A 19,949-nucleotide genomic window follows, 5' to 3' on the forward strand; every position below is an offset into this window, starting at 1 on the left:
TTAACATGCTCAGTGATGAGATTCATGTGTAATAGAGGACTTGGATGTGAAGGGAAGACTATACTGCAGCCTCATCATAGAGATAATTCCAATGATAAAAAAAGAAAGAAATAAAAAAAAAAGGCCATTTGCAAACATGCCAAATTGAAAACTTCAAATTTAGTAATTTTTAGTAATTTGACAAGGAAATTCGTAATTTCTGAAATTGTGTAAGAACAACCACAATATTATTATTATTATTATCATTATTATAGTAGTAGTAGTAGTTGTTGTTGTTCTTCTTCTCCAGCTTATCATTATTATTATTATTATTATTATTATTTAAGTATTACTAGGAATTAAAAATTCGTAATTTTCCCAAAAAAAAAATCGTATTTGGCCATGAAATTTGTCTAAAATTCGTAAAATTCGTAAAATTACGAAAAATTCGTAAGCTTCGGCAGGTATGCATTTGACTGTTTTACTATCATCCATATTAAGTCGACACCTCTTGATGGTCCAAAATTTGTCTTTGTTCCATTGATAAACAATGGATAAAGTCAACTAATGTTTCTCGTTCAGCAGTGTTGGCATTACCAGGATTCCATTGAACATTATAACATTAACATTATAGACCCAACAAATTGCCCAAGGAAGTGCCTGACTGGAAACCACGCACTCAGCAATGTTTGAAGTGAGGCACCACAATTGGATTCAATAGTCTGATGTCACGTCGCCATCGTACTTTTTATTCTTCATGCTGGCTAGAACTTTTCATATGTCTTGTGATCAGAATGTGTAAAAGTCAAAACATGATCAGATTTATGTTTTTTTCCCTCTGGATACACTTTTATGCTCGTCGGAGAAGTATTTTATAAGGGCATCCTCCATTTTTCCGATAGTTACTAAGTTACCATGCGTCATTACGAGGGAAGTGACGTTACGACTGTTGAAGTTGAAGCGTATTACAAGGTACTTTCCCTCAGATCGAACAGGCAGCTACAGGATTATCATGCAATGTGAGGGAAGTGCTCTACTGAGCTATCAGTTAGTTACCCTATGTTGTTTTTATTTTTAGTGTTTTTGAGGCACTATTAGGTCATTTCAGCGCCAGTAAAAAGATGATAGTGGAAAATTTGTAGATCTGAAGTTAAAGCAGGAAAGAAAAAGTATTATGATAAAGGGGACTGGTTCAAACATAGAACAGAATATTCCACGAGCAATCCACCAACATGCCTATTTTGACATTACCCATATTACCTTTAAGTCCCATTCAGGCACAAGGAAAAAAATATAATCTCTCAAAAAAGTTACCATACATTTAATAATAATTATAATGCTGGAAACTTATATAGCTCTGTAACTCCGAGACACCAGACTCTTAAGCGCTTAAAAATTGAGCTTTTATCTAGGGCAATATCCACTAAAAGTACTCAAAGCGCTTTACAAGGGGTCCCCGGCCAACAGCAACACTTAACATGTAGGACGGGACATGACGCCTGTTAGGCGATATTATAAATTTTTTTGGACAGAGACAACGCTGTTAACGGCCAGGTACTCATTTTACACCTGAGTACGGTGAGAGAATGTGAGTAAATAGCCTTTTCCAAGGACTCAGCTATGTGCCGAGCGAGCCTCGAACCCAGGAACTTCCGATCCGAAAGCAAGTGTCATACCACAAGACAGCATAGCCGCATTTGGCTGTCTTCTTCACAGCTGCGGATACCTGCCAGGACCAGGGAGAAAAAAATGGGTAATCTCAGTCCAGAACAAAGAGAGAGAGAGAGAGAGAGAGAGAGAGAGAGAGAGAGCATGGAAAGGGAAATCAGATAAAGTTAAAGACAGCAAGTGGCATCCATCTCTGCCCATCACAGGAGGTTAGTAGACGACCCCATCCAGTTACCTTATGAAAAACAAATAAAGAAGGAACGACAATAGCATTGATATATATTTTACATGTTTATTAATCAATGGATTTTACCTGAGACATCACTCACCAACTTTCATACATTCACAACAATCATAGACTGTATTAATGGAGTGAACACCCTAACTTAGAGCCACTAAATGCATTTATCAGTTTTTAAACGAATGCTATTTACATCAGCACTCACTTATACAGATTTATGAAAGATCCAAAAAAAAAAAATCCTGCAAATATTGTTGGCTTTTTTGATTAAGTCCTTACCATAGAGTTAGAGATGAAGAAGGGAAGTGGGGCACAAAATAAAAGTAGTCCTGAAACTACGAGATTTTATTGCCAAATTCAACCGATTAAACAGTTTTACCCTCATATCCTCAAAACTAACAGCTTTGCAATTAAAAATTAAACTAACTCGATCATACTAATTATTAATTATCCCAACCCTCACCAACATAATCATAATAATAATTATAATTACGCATTGCTTTGTTGAGCGAGGATGTGCTCCAGAGTGATTTAGGATTTACAGATGCATCAATACAGTAGGGAAATAATAAAGTCTTAAAATTACTTTTAAAACATATCTTTTCGACAAAAGATGCCGTAAATCATTTGGAAATAGGTTCCAGAGGGTTGAGACGTTTCTTAAATAAACATAAAAAACAAACCCAGCAGTCTCCACATGACATGTAAGAGCTCTTTCCTAGAATAGCTAGCAGTTTTCCAATGGAGTAGTATTTGGTTAAACCTTTTTCAATTTTACAAATTCACAACACCAGTTTACCCATATCACGGTTACATGTTTCTTCTACTGTACAATGGCGTTATATGAAGACGTATATGAGTATGATAATAATAAAAGCTAAGATATTAATATGATTGTACCAATATATATAAAACGTAATACTGTAGTTAATAGAAACAGTCATGATATTTATATATTCAGCTACACGACAAACACTCTCTAGGGCATGCAGGTATAAAAATAGATTTCATGAAATCGACTTTTAAAAATCCATTCAATGACATTCTAAAATTAATGAAATTGTACAAAATGTTACGAAATGCAATGCACACCTTGGATAGAAATATATGCCTTGTCAATGAGACACAAGAATAGTTTGCATACCTGCCTACTTGAACATTTCAAAATCAACGCATAATTCAACATCAGTAATAATCGGCAAAATCGCAGTAATGCGAAACTAAACCGTAAAAAAATTATGTTACAAACTTTTATACGTAAAATAAACGTTGTTGTTGACGGCCACCACTACGAGGTAGCGTTTATAACTGTAAGGAAATTTCAAGAGAATTTAAAATTGCGGTAAGTTCAGGAGAGAAAAAAAAAATTCTAATACTGGAACAAAATTGTTGTGAAATCAAAATTCATAATATCTCTTCCATAATTGTCATCAAATTTCCATAACAATTACGGATGGTCTGCAAAAGTAGGCAGGTATGAGTTTGTAGGTTATTTCGCAAGTATTCAAAACGTTGATAACTTTCCGCATAAAGATATGTAAATAGCTAATAAAGGACAAAGACGGATTTCAAATAATGGCACATGGCAATTTTAAAAGTTTAGATTTTGGAAGTCAGGACCAATGGGACCTTTACATATCAAAGGTGTGCACATACTAGACAATTTAGAATGTACGTATAAAAGTAACGATTAAATGTTCAGGAATGCAAACACTTCCTCTTTCTTACATCAAACAAAACAAGGTCAAAGTTATATAAGATCTAGGTTATTCATAAGATTATTAAATTCAGAGGAAAAGTGGCAGAGAGGGGATAGTGAAGGAAGGGTCACAACAAACTGCATGCAAAAAAAAAGGTAAAGTAAATCTCAAGTTTTCTAAAAAAAAAAAAAAAAAAAAACGTAGGGAGGATACAAAATAGGACACTATGGAACTCGTTACCGAATATATAGAATCAAATCAAGAGCAGCGCAGCGCCGTCAACCCTTGCCTTACCCATGTAAATGAGTACAATAAAGAGACAAAATGAGTAAAACTGTGAAAGAAACACGTACAATCTTGAAAACCATGAGTTCTAATTCTGATGATGAGCATCAAGACCATAATGAAATAATATAATTGATATTTAAATAAACCAATAAACTTACTCTTCAGAGACGATAAAAATAGTCGTGGCTTCCTACAAATCAGAAATGACCCAACGAGCTATTTTATTGAACTCCTAACATGAATTTCTGGGTCATATAATGAATCAAAGCGTTTAAGTATATTAATAAAAGTGCATGACTTTTCTTTTTATGTTTTTTAAACTGTTTAAACAATGGAAATTGAACAAAGTGTAAGATCTTCAGCAGAAAGGCGTACAATGAACGAAAATGCGTAAGAATACACAATTTTACGTAGGGTTGGCAGCACTGCAAGAGCAATGCTTGAAGCATGGTGGACATAGTAAAGTTGAAACGTTTGATCGATAGCATTTTGAGACAGCGTGCTGCAATCCTATCCTCATCTTTTAAAATTTATATTAAGATTATCAATTTTTTAAAATGTTCACATGCTAGTTAAAATCAGTGGAGAAAAAAGTACCACGTGACCCTGTACACAGAATAAAAAGCATTTAACTACTGACGATTCAATGTGGTTTTTATTTTTGATTGATCTGTCAAAACAGACGGGTAATTTGTGTCAAAAAATAACCAAAAAGCACCCTTAACAATCTGAGACTTTTGAGATCGCTGCGAATTCTCAACAAAAATAGAGGGTGCCAAAGAAAATACTTTACGTTTTCCCCTTCTCAGTCTGCCCTCGATAGTGAATTATATTATATCATTTATAATTAAAAGCATCTCTCATTGCTTGCTCGTCTGTTATGACAAATAAAATAAAACTAGTAAGTACGCATAGGATAGCCTGTCAATAGACCAGAAAACGAAACCGGAGTGAAACACAACTAAAATAGAAAATGATTAAAAACTCCTTGCCTGGTAAGGAATGTAGTATAGAAATCCAAATCACAGACAACTCATTTAAACGATTCAATATGAGTATGTGGCAGTGATTGTTACGTGGTAAAATCTGGAGTTTTAGATGTAATAATCTCAACAATTAATTAATATCATTATCAACAATATACAGCTTTTCTTTTTTGATATTTCTTCTTCTTTGTTCCTCCAAGCTCTCTTTGACATAAATTAAAATAAAAAGTCTGCCAAGAATAAACACAGATGCTGACTATTTAGGGACAGATTTCCCTTGCGGCTGCTCGGCTGTCTTTGGTAGAGTGATGAAATCAACGACCTGTAGCCATGCATCAGAAATATATCCCCCAACGGTTTGTCCAAGCTCTACAACTCGCATCCGACCTCCTGCCAATCTGTCCTTCAGAACACCAAAGTTGGGAAATGCTTGCTTCTTGAATTCTTCCAAACTATGAGAAAAGACAAAAAAGGAAAAAGGGGGAATTAAGGGATATAATGAGTTCCCTTACAATACAGTAATAAATAATAACGTGAAGTTGAATGTAAGCTTCAATTTAATTACAAAAACAGATCAAATGAACGTTTCAGGTTTCCCCTTTATCAACAAAACAGGATGAATGAAACACCACAGATGAATGAGATGATGTGGTAGTGGCGTAGTTTAAAAACAACAAAATTAAAAATCACGACACTACATGATACATAATAAGCATGCATACAAAAAAAATATAATCAAAGCAACATCTATTTAAATAATAATAATATAAATAAAAATTCAAATCTACTCACTCTACAAATTTCTCCAGGAATAGGAAAACAGCAGCGCACAAGGAGATAATGAATAAGACGATGACAATGTAATCCGCCACCCTCCAGATGGGACTTCTTGGCTTGGAGTCGTCCTCCCTAGTGGGTCTTTGGTCATTATGAACACGCTGGACCTCCAGCTTATCTCTTTGATCCATTGTGGAAGATCGTAAGGTGCGTCGAGGAAATTCTTCAGACTAGATCAAGAATATATAAAAGAAAGGTTGGAAAATTTTTTTTAAAAGGAGTAAAAATTAGTGCTGAATAACTGCAACATACTGTATAAGTAACATGATTTGTCTGGAACTGGATTCACTCAGTGGACCAATTTTCTTTGATCCATTGTAGAAGATCGTAAGGTGCGTCGAGGGAATTCTTCAGACTAGATCAAGAATATTTAAAATAAAAGTTTGGAAAAAAAAATTTTTAATAAAAATTTGTGCTGAATAACTGCAACATACTGTATAAGTAACAGGATTTGTTTGGAACTGGATTCACTCAGTGGACCAATTTTTAAAAAGTTAAAGCGTTTTATTATGAATCAGAGGGGATTGAGTGCAATTACAGTAAAAACCAGATAAACCGAAAACCTCTAAACCGAAAGGAAATCAAAATGTTGTCATTTTTTCCTCTTTGTTTTGGTAAATTGAAAGGCACCATGATCAAACTATCGTTAAACCGAAAAGAAATTGCTGAATAACCAAAGAAAAAAATTGCTGATTAACCTAACAAAATTTCAATGTCTATACTGTAACTCTTACAAAGAGCTGTTACCCAACACATTCAATTGTATTTACTCACCACAGCACCAGGCACTTGCCTGTCACACACCTTCAGTTGGAAACCACATCCTCTCCACTTCGCCACCAACCACCTCCGCCCCCCCCACCCCTCCCCACACAACTTTTTATTCGTCTCCATCCGCCTCTCTATTCCCCTACTCACCCCTCTCCAAATATACTCTCCCTCCACCCTACCCACACTACTCCACAATGCCGTATTCGTCTCTGTCAAGCTCTCTATTACCCCCCCCCCTCCCCCTCTGACCAATTCCATCCCAGTCCATACTTACTTGATGATGATGGTGAAAGCATGATGCGCTGGGTGAGTTCAGTAATGTAACTGGTTACATTCTGATAAAAAAAAGTTAACTCGAAACCCACAATTTAAGGTTTAACCCTCTCCTTACCAACTACAGGAAAATCGTCACATTCAGTACGATACAATGAACATTCATATTAATCAGAAAACATTTGTACATCACACATTTTCTGGCAAAAAATCTTTTGTTTTGTGAAGCTTGTCATGCTGCACAAAAATTATGTATAAGTAGATTAGATACTCATATCTCCTCCGTTTGAGGGTAAAACAATCAAGTTTTCCTGAAAAATCCCCGTAAGGAGAGAGTTAAACAGAGATTAAACTTACATTTTCTGCCATGGAGCTGTTGCTGGATCTTGTAGACACTGATTGCTCTGTGATTATTTTTGTTTCAATGACTTTCACTTCCTCCTCTTTCCTTTCCTCTACTTCAGGAGAGGCTGCTGCTGATTTTAGTTGACGAACAGATCTTCTAACTGAGACCACTTCCTCCTTTTCTTGTGTTGGCGTTGTAGCTGCTGAACTATCTTTTGCTTGGCGGCCACGAGATCTGGAGCGAGACGATTTTCTTGTTGCAGTTGCTTTCCTGCTCCGAGAACTTGACCGGGATCTGGATTTGCTGCGAGATTTTGATTTTGAACGACTTTTCTGTGTCTGCAAATAGAGCAATTAATAGTAGAAGACACGATTCAAAGAATTACATTTGAAATGAAATGGTGATCCTCTAAATTTAGTTGGACGAAAAAGGGACAAACAGGCATACAGATGAATTGAAAGTCAAAATCTGCCTGAACTCTCACTATTGCAAAGTATTAATATAAATGTGTACAGACAGCACATTTCCATTATTTTACAATACTCACTTATGCTAGTATTGATTCATTCAAAAAATAAATTACTGGATGCTATCTTTTTAACGTAAATTTTGTCAATGTCTATAATAACTAGGAGCTGCCGGAGATAATCATGTTTACTGTTATGAAATCCAATGTAAAAAGTACATTACACAAACTTTCCAAAATCGAACAAAAAAATAAATATATGTTGGTAGAAAAATCATAACTAAAAAAAAATAAAAACAATTTAATGTATTTACCTAAAATGCACATCACCCACTCTTACTTTTATGAATTAACACTTTTAAATGCTTTGGAATTAATGCACAAATGTTAAGTCTGTTCAGAAATCAATTTCAGATTAATCGAAATAACTATCTTTTCATCAATTCTAATTCATAAGTTTGGTCTAGAAAACCCAAATTTGAACAGAAATATCTGTTTCTTATAAATTTGGCGACTAAAATTCTATTTATATACCTGTCCAATCTTTATTAGAGGCCGGTCTGTATATCTTCTTCTTCTAGGTTCCATGCCTGGTCCAGGCTTCGGATACTGCATGAATTATCTCTCTCCATTCCTCCCTGTCTCTTGCTTTTTCAAACAGCTCTTGGATTGTTAGGTTGGTGAAGCCCTTCAGTTGGTCTATGAGTGTTTTTCTTTGTCTCCCCCGGGCGCGTTTACCAGGTATTTTTCCACAACTTGCCAGGTATTCCTTCTTATCTTTCCTTACTATGTGTCCGAAAAAGGATAGTTGTCGATCCACTATTAAGGGCATTAGTTTCCTTTGTTGGTATGTTTGTTTTAATTCAGAAAAGCGAGTGGAGCAGGCACTTATGTTGGTAACAACAAGATATGAAGCGAATAGAAAAGTGCCAGAAGACAACAGAGAATAAAAATTTTTTCGCGGCGGTGGTGGGGTTTGAACCTGCGACCTTATTGGTACGACAACTCCGCCTGGCAGGTGAGAGCGTGGCTCTACCGTGTGAGCTATCCACGAACACAAAAATATTCGTTTCAAACTCAAAGTCATTACTAGATCCCTCTCTCACCCACTTCTTGAGATCGCCGATTCGTTCGTACACCACCATCGCGAATAATTTTGACCAGCAGTTAAGCTTAATAGCCAATATTCTCAACACAAACATATAACATAGAAACGATTGAGACATTGAGTATGCTCCGGTGTATGGGGTGAATTTTAATTCAGAAAAGCGAGTGGAGCAGGCACTTATGTTGGTAACAACAAGTATAAGTGAATAGAAAAGTGCCAGAAGACAACAGAGATAAAATTTTTTCGCGGCGGTGGTGGGGTTTGAACCTGCGACCTTATTGGTACGACAACCCGCCTGGCAGGTGAGAGCGTGGCTCTACCGTGTGAGCTATCCACGAACACAAAAATATTCGTTTCAAAACTCAAGTCATTACTAGATCCCTCTCTCACCCACTTCTTGAGATCGCCGATTCGTTCGTACACCACCATCGCGAATAATTTTGACCAGCAGTTAAGCTTAATAGCCAATATTCTCAACACAAACATATAACATAGAAACGATTGAGACATTGAGTATGCTCCGGTGTATGGGGTGAATTTTAATTCAGAAAAGCGAGTGGAGCAGGCACTTATGTTGGTAACAACAAGATATGAAGTGAATAGAAAAAAAAATTTTTATTCTCTGTTGTCTTCTGGCACTTTTCTATTCACTTCATATCTTGTTGTTACCAACATAAGTGCCTGCTCCACTCGCTTTTCTGAATTAAAATTCACCCCATACACCGGAGCATACTCAATGTCTCAATCGTTTCTATGTTATATGTTTGTGTTGAGAATATTGGCTATTAAGCTTAACTGCTGGTCAAAATTATTCGCGATGGTGGTGTACGAACGAATCGGCGATCTCAAGAAGTGGGTGAGAGAGGGATCTAGTAATGACTTTGAGTTTGAAACGAATATTTTTGTGTTCGTGGATAGCTCACACCGTAGAGCCACGCTCTCACCTGCCAGGCGGAGTTGTCGTACCAATAAGGTCGCAGGTTCAAACCCCACCACCGCCGCGAAAAATTTTTTATTCTCTGTTGTCTTCTGGCACTTTTCTATTCACTTCATATCTTGTATGTTTGTTTTAGCACTTCTTCGTTCGTTTTGTGTGCAGTATACGATATTCTCTGCATCCTTCTCAAGCACCACATTTCAAAAGCTTCAATGTTCTTTTGTGTTTCTGCATTTGTAGTCCAGCTTTCGCATCCGTATAACAAGATTGGCCACACGTAGCACTTCAAGACTCGGAATCTAATCCCGAACGACATCTGTTTGTTTTTCAAAATGTTTCCCAGGTCCATGAAGGCCTGTTTGGCTTGAGTTATTCTTGCTCGTATGTCTCGGTTACATCTTCCATCTGTTGTCACTATTGAACCTAGGTACTTAAAACTTTCTACGTTGGTAAGTTGCTCGCCGTGAATCGTTATATTGCAGGTGTTGTTGTTTTCGGGGTTTTTCTGTATTACCATGCATTCCGTTTTGGTGATATTCACTTCCATTCCCTTGGCTTCACTATCTACTACCACTTTGTCAACAATCTTTTGAAGTTGGATTTCTGATGTTGCAATGAGTACCGTATCGTCTGCGTATCTTATATTATTTATGTTGTGACCTCCCACTTTTATTCCCTCCATATTATTTATGCCCCTCATGATTGTTTCTTGGTATAGATTAAACAGATCTGGTGAGGCAACACACCCTTGACGGACTCCTTTCTTAATAGGAATGGAATTCCTGTAGAGTTTCCGATTTTGATAGAGGCCTGCTGGGTGTAGTATAATGTTTGCATGAGTCTGAGGTCTTTCTCATCAGCGCCAATGGAGTGCAGTTGTTTTAGTATTTCTTCGTGGCGTACTCTATCAAAAGCTTTTTTGTAGTCGACAAAACAGAGGTATAGTGGGGTCTGAACCTGTATAGCTCTTTCACTTAAAACACGGAGGAGGTATATTGCGTTCCTTGTCCCTCTGTCAGGTTGGAATCCATATTGTTCTTCTGCGATTTCGGGGTTAATCTTATTCCTTAGCCTGTTGATAATTATACGCAACAGTATTTTGTTGATGTGGCTTATTAAACTTATAGTTCTAAAATTTTCGCATCTGACTGCACCTGCTTTCTTTGGTATTGCTATGAAAATAGAGTTACAGAGATCTTCTGGAATTTTCCCAGTATTGTATATATTGTTGAATAATATGTGAAGTTCATCAATTGCTAGATCTCCTAGGCTTTTTAATACCTCTACAGATATTTCATCAGGGCCTGTTGCTTTACCATCCCTCATTCGTTCCATGGCATGTTCAATTTCACTTTTGGTGATGTTTGGACCGCTTAATGGTTCTTTGAATTTCAGTGGTGGTTCATTTCTATTTGGATCATTGTACAGTTCGCCTATGTATTCTACCCATCGGCTTTCTATATGTTGTTCTTCAAATAGCAGATCCCCTTGTTTGTTTTGGATACAACTTCCTGCTGCTTTGCTTTTCCTTTTCCCTGATAGTTCTTTTATTCTTTGGTGAGCTTGTTGGGGTTGGGTTTGTATTCTCTTTCGATTTCGCAGCATTTCCAGTCTAGATAGTTCTCGTGTGCCTCGATGCATTTGGATTTAATGTGGTTGTTCAATGTTTGGTATTCTGCAGACCCTCTGTTGCATTTTCGTCTTTCTTCAAATAGGTTTAGAATTTCATTTGTCATCCATTCCTTTTTGCTGTTTATTTGAGCTATTGGTAAATGTTTTTCTGCAGTTGCTTTGACACACTTTTGGAATATATCAAATTGTTTTTCACATTTTTCGTTATCAGGTTCACTTTGGCTTTGTATCATGAGTGCATTTTCAAATTCTTCTCTCATTTTTGTTTGTATGCCATTGTCTTTGCATAACCTGTAATCCCTCTTTATTCTACCAGCCGTTCTCTGAATAGCTTTAAACTTTATCCTTACTGTACAAACAACTGGGACATGGTCACTGTCTACATCGGCGCCTGGGTAGGTTTTGCAATTTAATATGCCATTTCTGAATCTTGATGATACTGCTATAAAGTCTATCTGGTTCCTTGCTCTGTCCCCTGGTGATTGCCATGTCCAGGTTCTTCTTGGGTGTTGTTGAAACCAGGTGTTTGAAATCATTAATTTATTTGTTCTACACCAATCTGCCCAGATGTTTCCTCGCTCATTTCTGTCTCCGAGTCCATGTGGTCCGATTATGTCACCATCTCTGCCTCTGCCAATCTTAGCATTTAGGTCCCCCATTACCATAAGGACTTCTTGTGATTTACACATTCGTTTTGCTTTGTCTAGTGAATGGTAAAACTTGTCATATCTGCATCTGTCGCCTCTTCTGTTGGTGCATAAACTTGAATAATATTGGTGTCAACTACAGGTCCTCTTAGCTTAACCAGCAAAACTCTGTCTGAGATTGCTACGTGCCCTTTGTAAAATTTGGTTGATTTTTGGTCTAAGATCATCCCTACTCCTTTTTGGAAAGAGGTTCCACCACTCCATATGATCTTATATGTCGTGTTGTTTTCTTGTTTTGACATGGTTCCCTGCTCTTTCCATCTCATCTCTGCCAGGCCAAGAATATTTATTTGGAGCCGTTTCATTTCTTTTAGAATGTTGTTTAGTTTTCCTTTTTGGGCACAGGTCCTGACATTCCATGTCCCAATTTTGGTTTTGTCACATTTGTTAAATTTATTTCGCCTAGTAACTGGCTGACGGTTCGGTGTGACCTGACGAACATCACGCTCCCAACCGAGCGAGGCAGCAGTCTTCCGTGAAAACATGCTCCCCTTTACGCTGTCACCGTTTGACTTTTTGGACTTATTCATGCAGTTAACTCGGCAAAGTTACAAGAATGGTTTGCCATTGCCTATTCTTGTCGCCCTCTGCAGTTGGCCAGCTTGACCTGTTACCGTTCGACACCACGAGGAGGTTGCAGTAGGGCTTGATGATGATCTATCTTTGCAGACTTGGCATCATCCATTTGTCGAACGGTCTGTATATACAAGCCTTTAAAAAAAAAAACAAATAGACCCAGATTGAATCAATCACTGATAATTTCACTCAATATAAAGGACAAAATCTATGAGAAAAAGTTTTAAAATAGAAATCCCTAGCCAAACCAACGACCATCGTTATATTACATCAACTTTCAGTAGATTGACCAAATGCTAACCTTTTGAGCTTGTAGAAAGCTTTGCACTGCCTGAGCACAATCTACAGCAATAGTTTTAGCGGGCTCCCAGGTGTCTTCCGCAGCTCCTTTCCAGCTCACGAGGTATTCAATGACGCCCTTTCGCTTCCTTTGAGCTTTAATAGCGTCCACCTGCCAAATAATTGAAAAAAAATATATAAACATCGTTCTCATGTACGGAATGAGAATTACATAAGATTTCATTTACGAGATTATAAAAATTGAATGACAATTATGTTTTGACTAATTCCTACTAAAAAGGTTTATATATTCTTATTTGGCATGAGATTTTTATATATTTTTATCACTCATCATGAGTATTGATTTCATATTAAATTCATAGATATATAAGAGTATGAGCTCCTCATCATTGATTAAATCTTTAACCCAAAAATTTAGCTCTTATTTCTTTTCATTAAAGCAACACTAACAGGGTTCCTACAGCAATTCCATATTGAAATTCAAGGATTAAAACAATGACTTTTCCCTTCAACAATTGTTGAAGGGAAAAGTCATTGATTCCATATTGAAATTCAAGGATTAAAACAATGACTTTTCCCTTCAACAATTGTTGAAGGGAAAAGTCATTGTTTTAATCCTTGAATTTCAATATGGAATTGCTGTAGGAACCCTGTTCGTTGTATGTGTTTTTTTTTCACAGCAGTAAAATGGCCTCAAATTCACTTTTCTTAAACTTAGCTGAAGATATCAATGCATCAGTGCTGATGGTGACAAAAAGTGAAAAAGTAGGAAAATGTTGTTGAACGATTGCCTTTAAGCCCCATTTTTACTGCATTATTAACCCCCACTTTTAGAGCAATTGAGATGATAGACTATCATTGATACTCTAGCTAACTTCTGGAGAGTGGGAAACTGCACCTGTGTGTTCCACCACACTTCAACTCTCTCATACTCATTGCTAGCACATTGTTTCGAGAAAATGTAATTTTTAAAAGGAGGAAAGGAGGAAATTCCTCCTCTGGACTACAAAACCGCGGATTTCCGCAGATCTGAGGAAAACCATCAGCACTTATGCATTTGATTGAACAATAAATTTCATGGTATTCAAATACTTAGTGATGACGGTGTGGTGGTGTTTGCACTCGTGTTGGTATTGATTATGACGATGTTGATCATGATGTTGTGGTTGTAGTGATAATGATGTGGCAGTTGTTGTAGTAGTGGTAGTGGAGATCATGATGTGGTGGTGATGGTTGTAAGGATGGTGATGTGGTGATTGTAGTAACGGTAATAGTAATAGTATTGATGATGATGATGTGGTGGTGGTGGCGGTTGCAGTATTAGTGTGATGGTATTGACGATAATGAATGGTGGTTGTAGTTGTGGTAGTGATTGTGATGATGATATTGTGGTGGTGGTGTTAGGTTTAGTGGTGGGAATGATGATGAATTGGTTGTGGTAGTAGTGATGATGATGAAATTGGTGGTGGTGGGGCTGTTTAGTGGTGGCCTTATTAATGATGTGGTATTTGTAATAGTGATGACAGATGATGTAGCCTTAGGCTATTCTCTTTACAATCTAGTACTAATACACTATTTTATGTAACACAATCAACAAACAGGACAAGATGTGAAAGAAAAGAAGATAGAACCTTTCATATCATTTTTATCCTTGTGTCGAGTGTAAATTAAGTTTTTTTAAAAAAAGAAACAGCTAAAATTGAAATCGGATGAAAATCCAATTGTTTCTCATAAACTTTGAAGAAAATTGGTTTATTATAGCCATAAAAACTTGACATTGTATTGTAGAGCTCATGTTGCTGAACAATATTATGCATTTTTGTTAAACTAGATAGTTTAGTGAGCAGCAGCAGTGGCAGTCAAATTTTGACCCAACTCGCCCATAGGAGAGTTGTGACCGAAAATTGCCGTTCGCGTTTTGGGGGGTTCAATTAAAGATGCATAACTTCGTTATAAAGAGGAATATCGCAGATATTTTGATATCATTATTTTTGTCTTTCAATTTCCTTTTAAATGGTGCCAATTAAGGAAAAATCCATTAATAATTCCAGAAGTTATATTAAGTTAAAATTTGGCAATTTTCAAATGCATTTATTTTTTTATTTACCGCGTGTGTTTTTAAAATTTAAACGCTTGTTTTTAGAATAACATCTAAACTTTATTCATGCCAAATTTCAGGGCTCTATATCGATGCGCAGACACCTTTTAACTCTGCACCGAAATGCCTTGTTTACATTATCTTCTCATCATGGCTGCCGGACGATATCGATATTCATATCGATATATTAAATTTAGTTATGTATTATGTTAAATTTAGTCCATAATATTTTCAGTACTATTATTTGCTATGTTTTTATTTTGAATATATACTTTCCAACTTTATTTATAGGCTTTTTATAGTTTTTGTTTTAAAAGTTCGTATATTTCTTCTCTTTGTGAAATCCGATATTAATAATATCGATATTTTAAAAATACCAATTGCTTTAATTTTATTTTACTTTGCCATCAAGTCATCAAGTTTCTTTCCCATATGTTTAGATATGTTTATCATTTGTATCCATATTCTAAAGGCCTTAGCCTTAATAATTATTATGGTAAGAAGTTCTATTAGTTTTGACACCCCAATATATTGAGAGAGAAGGGGGGAGGGGGTGGGGGGATAAAATTATATTAATTGTCAGTTCAAATGATGTAATAGCAATAAACCCAAAGTGGTTCAGCAGAATTTTTTAAAGTATTAAAAGCCAGAACTTTCCTTCTAATTAGGTATAATAGGGAATCTGTTTCAATTTATTTGAACTTTTTCAATCTACCATTTTATTTATATGCAATTAAATTGCCATAGGTAAAAATAAACTCATTATGACATTACACAACATGTTTATATCTTTTCATGTAAATACTCTCAAACTCTTTTTTATTCTCTATGTATTAATTAGAAGAGGGGAATTATTTGCAATTGTTTCAATGAGATATTGGGGATAAATCCAAAAGTGATAGAGCAAATTGTTTCTTACGTCTAGCCGAGTTTTTGATTATGTAACATTTGCGTCATATTATGTAATGTGTTAATTTTTGAAATGTTTATCTTCCTCTTTATTAATGTAAATGCATTGTCCTCGATAAGACGAACATTTTGGTATACAATATATGATAAGAACTCCATATTGACTGTTTTAACCATTTTATATTAACATCACGCGATTTCCGTCACAACTTTGCAATGGTAATTTTGGGGTAAAAATCGGTCTGAAATTTCAGACTTTGAACTGTCGTAACTACATTTCTAATCAAGATACAAACAAAATTCAAACTGTTTTGTAATCTGTGTTGCCAGCTCTTTCATTTTCATATGACATTGGTTTCAAGTGTGTGAGGTACATTTAGAATTTCTATTAAACTAGGCACTTTGATAACTCCAGTCCAGTGGCCGCCGATAGGCTCACTGTAAGGTGAAACTCGTTTTTTGGAACTTTATTTTTGACCCTTTACTGTTTTGGTCACCATGGCGTTATTTGTGAACCTATGTGACTAACTTTGGTATCATTATAAAGGGCACAAAACAAGCTTTCTAACGGTGCATTTCATTCTTAATTCTTGATTGTATTTCTCAGAAAGCTTATGTAATAAAAATTTATAAATTTTTGAATTATAAGAAGAACTTTTTAAATTATGGATACATTTTAATTATACTTCATACATCGATAGACAATTAATTGAAGAATATCTCTGCCAAATTTCATCAAAATTGATACACTCGCTCATTATTTTATTTTTTCCGCCATCAACCCCACTTTTTAGGACAAAAACCTCATATTTTTTTCCATTTTCATCTATCCTTAATTTTTTCCATACTTTCCATCCATGAAAATGATTTATATGAAAATAAAGCTTATTTTCTGACCATTAAAATGATACCTGACACTTGCCATTTATTTTTTAATTGAAACAAAATTACTGAAAACAATAAGTGGGCCATGTTGACTGTAAAACTCAAAATTTCCCGATCGCCGCGAGATGCTGGTTTTGAGGCAGCAGTGAGATCACAGATCCTCTCTGTAAAATTGACAAAAAATTTCAATAGAAAAATATAAATAACTCTGGAACCGTAGGTCGTAGAGAAACAAATAAAGTATCAAATTTTATGTTTTTTCAAGTCCCATCCCCCTGACTGAGTCAAATCAAGATATTTTGAGATTGAAAATTTTATCAAAGTGCCTAATTAAACTCCCTAGTTAAACTTCTGTTTGTGCCAGAAAAATCTAGTTTTGTGTTGGGTGGATGTGAAGTTTTTGGGAAAATTCTGAAACTAGCCGGTAAGGAGAGAGTTAACATGATTTCGGTCACAACTTTCCAATGGTAATTTTGGGGTAAAAATCAGTCTGAAATTTCAAACTTTGATTGGTTTCAATTTCAAGTGTGTTGTGTGGTGTGGTTTACATTCATTTAGAATTTGTTAAACTCCCTATTTTAATATCATTAATTAGAAAGTTAGAAAGGGAAAAAAAAAAAAAAGATATAAACATCAGTCATCATGGTTAAACTGATTATAATCATCGTCATCATAATTCATAGTCACAACGGCCACAATTTGCTAATTTCCAGTTATGCAACTGCAATGCTCAGTTGTTACTCTACTCCTTACACTTACACTGTCTTACTCTTTCTTTTCTTGTCTTCTTAGCAAGTTCAGTCTACAGTCTATACAAGTTCTCAAGTACAATGGCTCTGCGTTTCATATTTGGTTGCCATTTTATTGCTGTACAGCATGGAGCCGGCTTATATTATTGTTATACCAAAGGAGAAATGCCAAAGGTTACTTTTATCAGACCAAATAAAAAAGGGTCTTTGTTGTTGTCAAACAGTAACTAACAGAGCATGCGCTACAACATGACATAAAAAGCCACAAGAGCGAAACGGAGAGGGTCCACGAGGGGGAAAAACTCTAAAAAATAAACAGCGGAAGATTTAAATATCAATTATTAATGCTCATTCTGGTTTCCAGTTTTAAAAACCAACTTACCGCAAACCTTTCATCATCGCTAATACTTTCCATTTTGTTATCGCAGCTTCCGTATTTCTATCCCTAGGTCAACCATCAAGTCAAGATTGAAAGATGAAACCAAAATTGGCCGATCCCATGATTCATCAAATCAAGGGACGCCGAAACTGGATAGTCTCCCTCTTGATATGTTCATCATGATACTGATCCAATTTATTATGGTACAATGTCAAGTGAAGGCGAAGTGACGCCCTGACCACTACAGTCCTTAAAATTAAAAGGAAAACAAAAGAAATCAACAACAAACAAAAAATAAAAAAGAAAAGAAATTACTTTCACTCTAGTTTTGTTTATCTATACGGTGTATTTTAAGTATTTAGAAAGTTCCGATCAAAAGAAATAAGAAAAGAAAAACATAAACTAAAAAACACCATGAGAATGTAGGCCTATGAGAAAAAGGCAAATTAGAATGAATCTAAGAGACAAGAAGGAAGATAAATTTTAAAAGATTATTCACCTTGATTGAAAATCTACCCATGAAACCCTTGAGGTCTGCAAGAAGAAAACCGCTTTTTTAAAAATTATTGACCTGTTTCTGCCTCTCATTTGGCATAAAGAGGAGTAATTCGATGACATTAATAGTTTCTGTATTATAATTAAGTTGTGTCCCTTAGAAATGTTTCGCTGCATTTCATTATCGGACAAATAATTCAAGTCTGTTTTAAATTATGGATCCTTATTATATTATATTATCGAGCTAACCATATTTATGATGACGCCGTCTAAACATGACCCAGATAATTAGATGCAAATGACCCGAACTATGCTGCTATGGGGATGATCTATCTATTGCCTTTCCATGTGCTCGAGGCATTGAGGTCTGTACTGTACACCCTGGCTCGAGGTCATTGGTCACATTGCAAAGTGCGCTCGAAGTGACTTACACAGTGAAAAGTGTTCACAGCTTATAAAATATCTAACATCACTATTGGTTATTTTGTTCCACTTGATACATGGGTATTTTTACAACGTTCATAAACAAAGCACACTGTTTACATTTGTTCAGAAACATCCAATCGTTGGACAGCAACAAATCATGTGACTGATCACTCGGTTGGACGAAAACGTGAATATAGATAGTATGCGCTTGGCCAAGGAGTTCACAACATTGCCATCCGGAAGTATAACGGACCAACACACAAACTCTGTGTAACCATGAACGTTTATAGTCAGGTTAATACAGTTTAGAGAGTACAACTCACAAACGCGGATGGCAAAAACAATAACAAAGGCCTGAGTGACGTCATCTTCGAACTATCTATTGATCGCCCCCATTGACCAGGTCATACGGATCCAATCAACATTTTTGTTCACACAATGTTAAGCAGCAGACTTTCAACTATCAAAGATACGACAAGGGTTTGAATGGAACAATTTCGCTTTTTAAAAAAAATCTCCCCACCCCCACTCCCCTCATTCTTTCACTCCTACCTTTCTCTGTCATTCCCCCCCCCCCCCCCCCCCCCCCCGCCCCTTTTTTCCCTAGCAAAAAAAAAAAAAAAACAAACAAAAAACAAAAGAAAAAAAAACAAAACAATACAAAACAACAAGAAAAAGTCTTATGTGGCGATAGAGGCTACACCTTAACTCACTCAATCCTAGAGATTTTTGCTACTTTTCAAAATTGGAGAAAAAAAATGTATTAATAATGAGAATGTGCATAGATATTTTTATTCAACTACCATTAACATTTAAAAACTAAAAATATTAACTTTGATACTACGCTTATAATTTGTCTCAGAAAAATGTAATAAATAGGCATGGGGTAAAAGCATTATCATCTATTACTTTAGACCTTAATGGGTAAAAGTAACCTGGGTAAACTACGGTTAAAATCGGTGTTAGGGTTGAGTGAGTTAACTCCCGCGAACAAAACATGGTAGAAGGGTTACCATGTCTCTTGTTCCTTTTCCAGTAGTGAGCAGTATCCAGTGACCTATTGTGTGTTTCGAACTGGAAACACACTTTTATCAGGACAGAACGAGAGTCAATAATATTATTATGAATAAGGAATGAGATTAGCGGAAGAGTAGCGTCCCTTGATTGGACGTCACCGGCGGAGTAGTTATTAG

The 19,949-nt window shown here is 35.9% G+C and overlaps 1 protein-coding gene across 1 annotated transcript; it reads right to left on the reverse strand.

Annotated features, from left to right (window-relative positions):
• Positions 1-1,925: 1,925 nt before the first annotated feature.
• Positions 1,926-17,993, reverse strand: LOC144977563 (uncharacterized). Its single transcript, XM_078922916.1, has 5 exons — positions 17,839-17,993; positions 12,817-12,966; positions 7,101-7,427; positions 5,655-5,869; positions 1,926-5,314 (listed from the first exon to the last, which is right to left on the reverse strand). The coding sequence occupies exons 1-5, from the start codon at positions 17,869-17,871 to the stop codon at positions 5,119-5,121; spliced, it is 921 nt and encodes a 306-aa protein (XP_078779042.1). The 5' UTR covers positions 17,872-17,993; the 3' UTR covers positions 1,926-5,118.
• Positions 17,994-19,949: the final 1,956 nt, after the last annotated feature.

The sequence above is a fragment of the Berghia stephanieae genome, chromosome 7 (genome assembly GCF_034508935.2).
Source record: "Berghia stephanieae isolate SIO BIC M18660-M18661 chromosome 7, UCSD_Bste_1.3, whole genome shotgun sequence".
Taxonomy (NCBI): domain Eukaryota; kingdom Metazoa; phylum Mollusca; class Gastropoda; order Nudibranchia; family Aeolidiidae; genus Berghia; species Berghia stephanieae.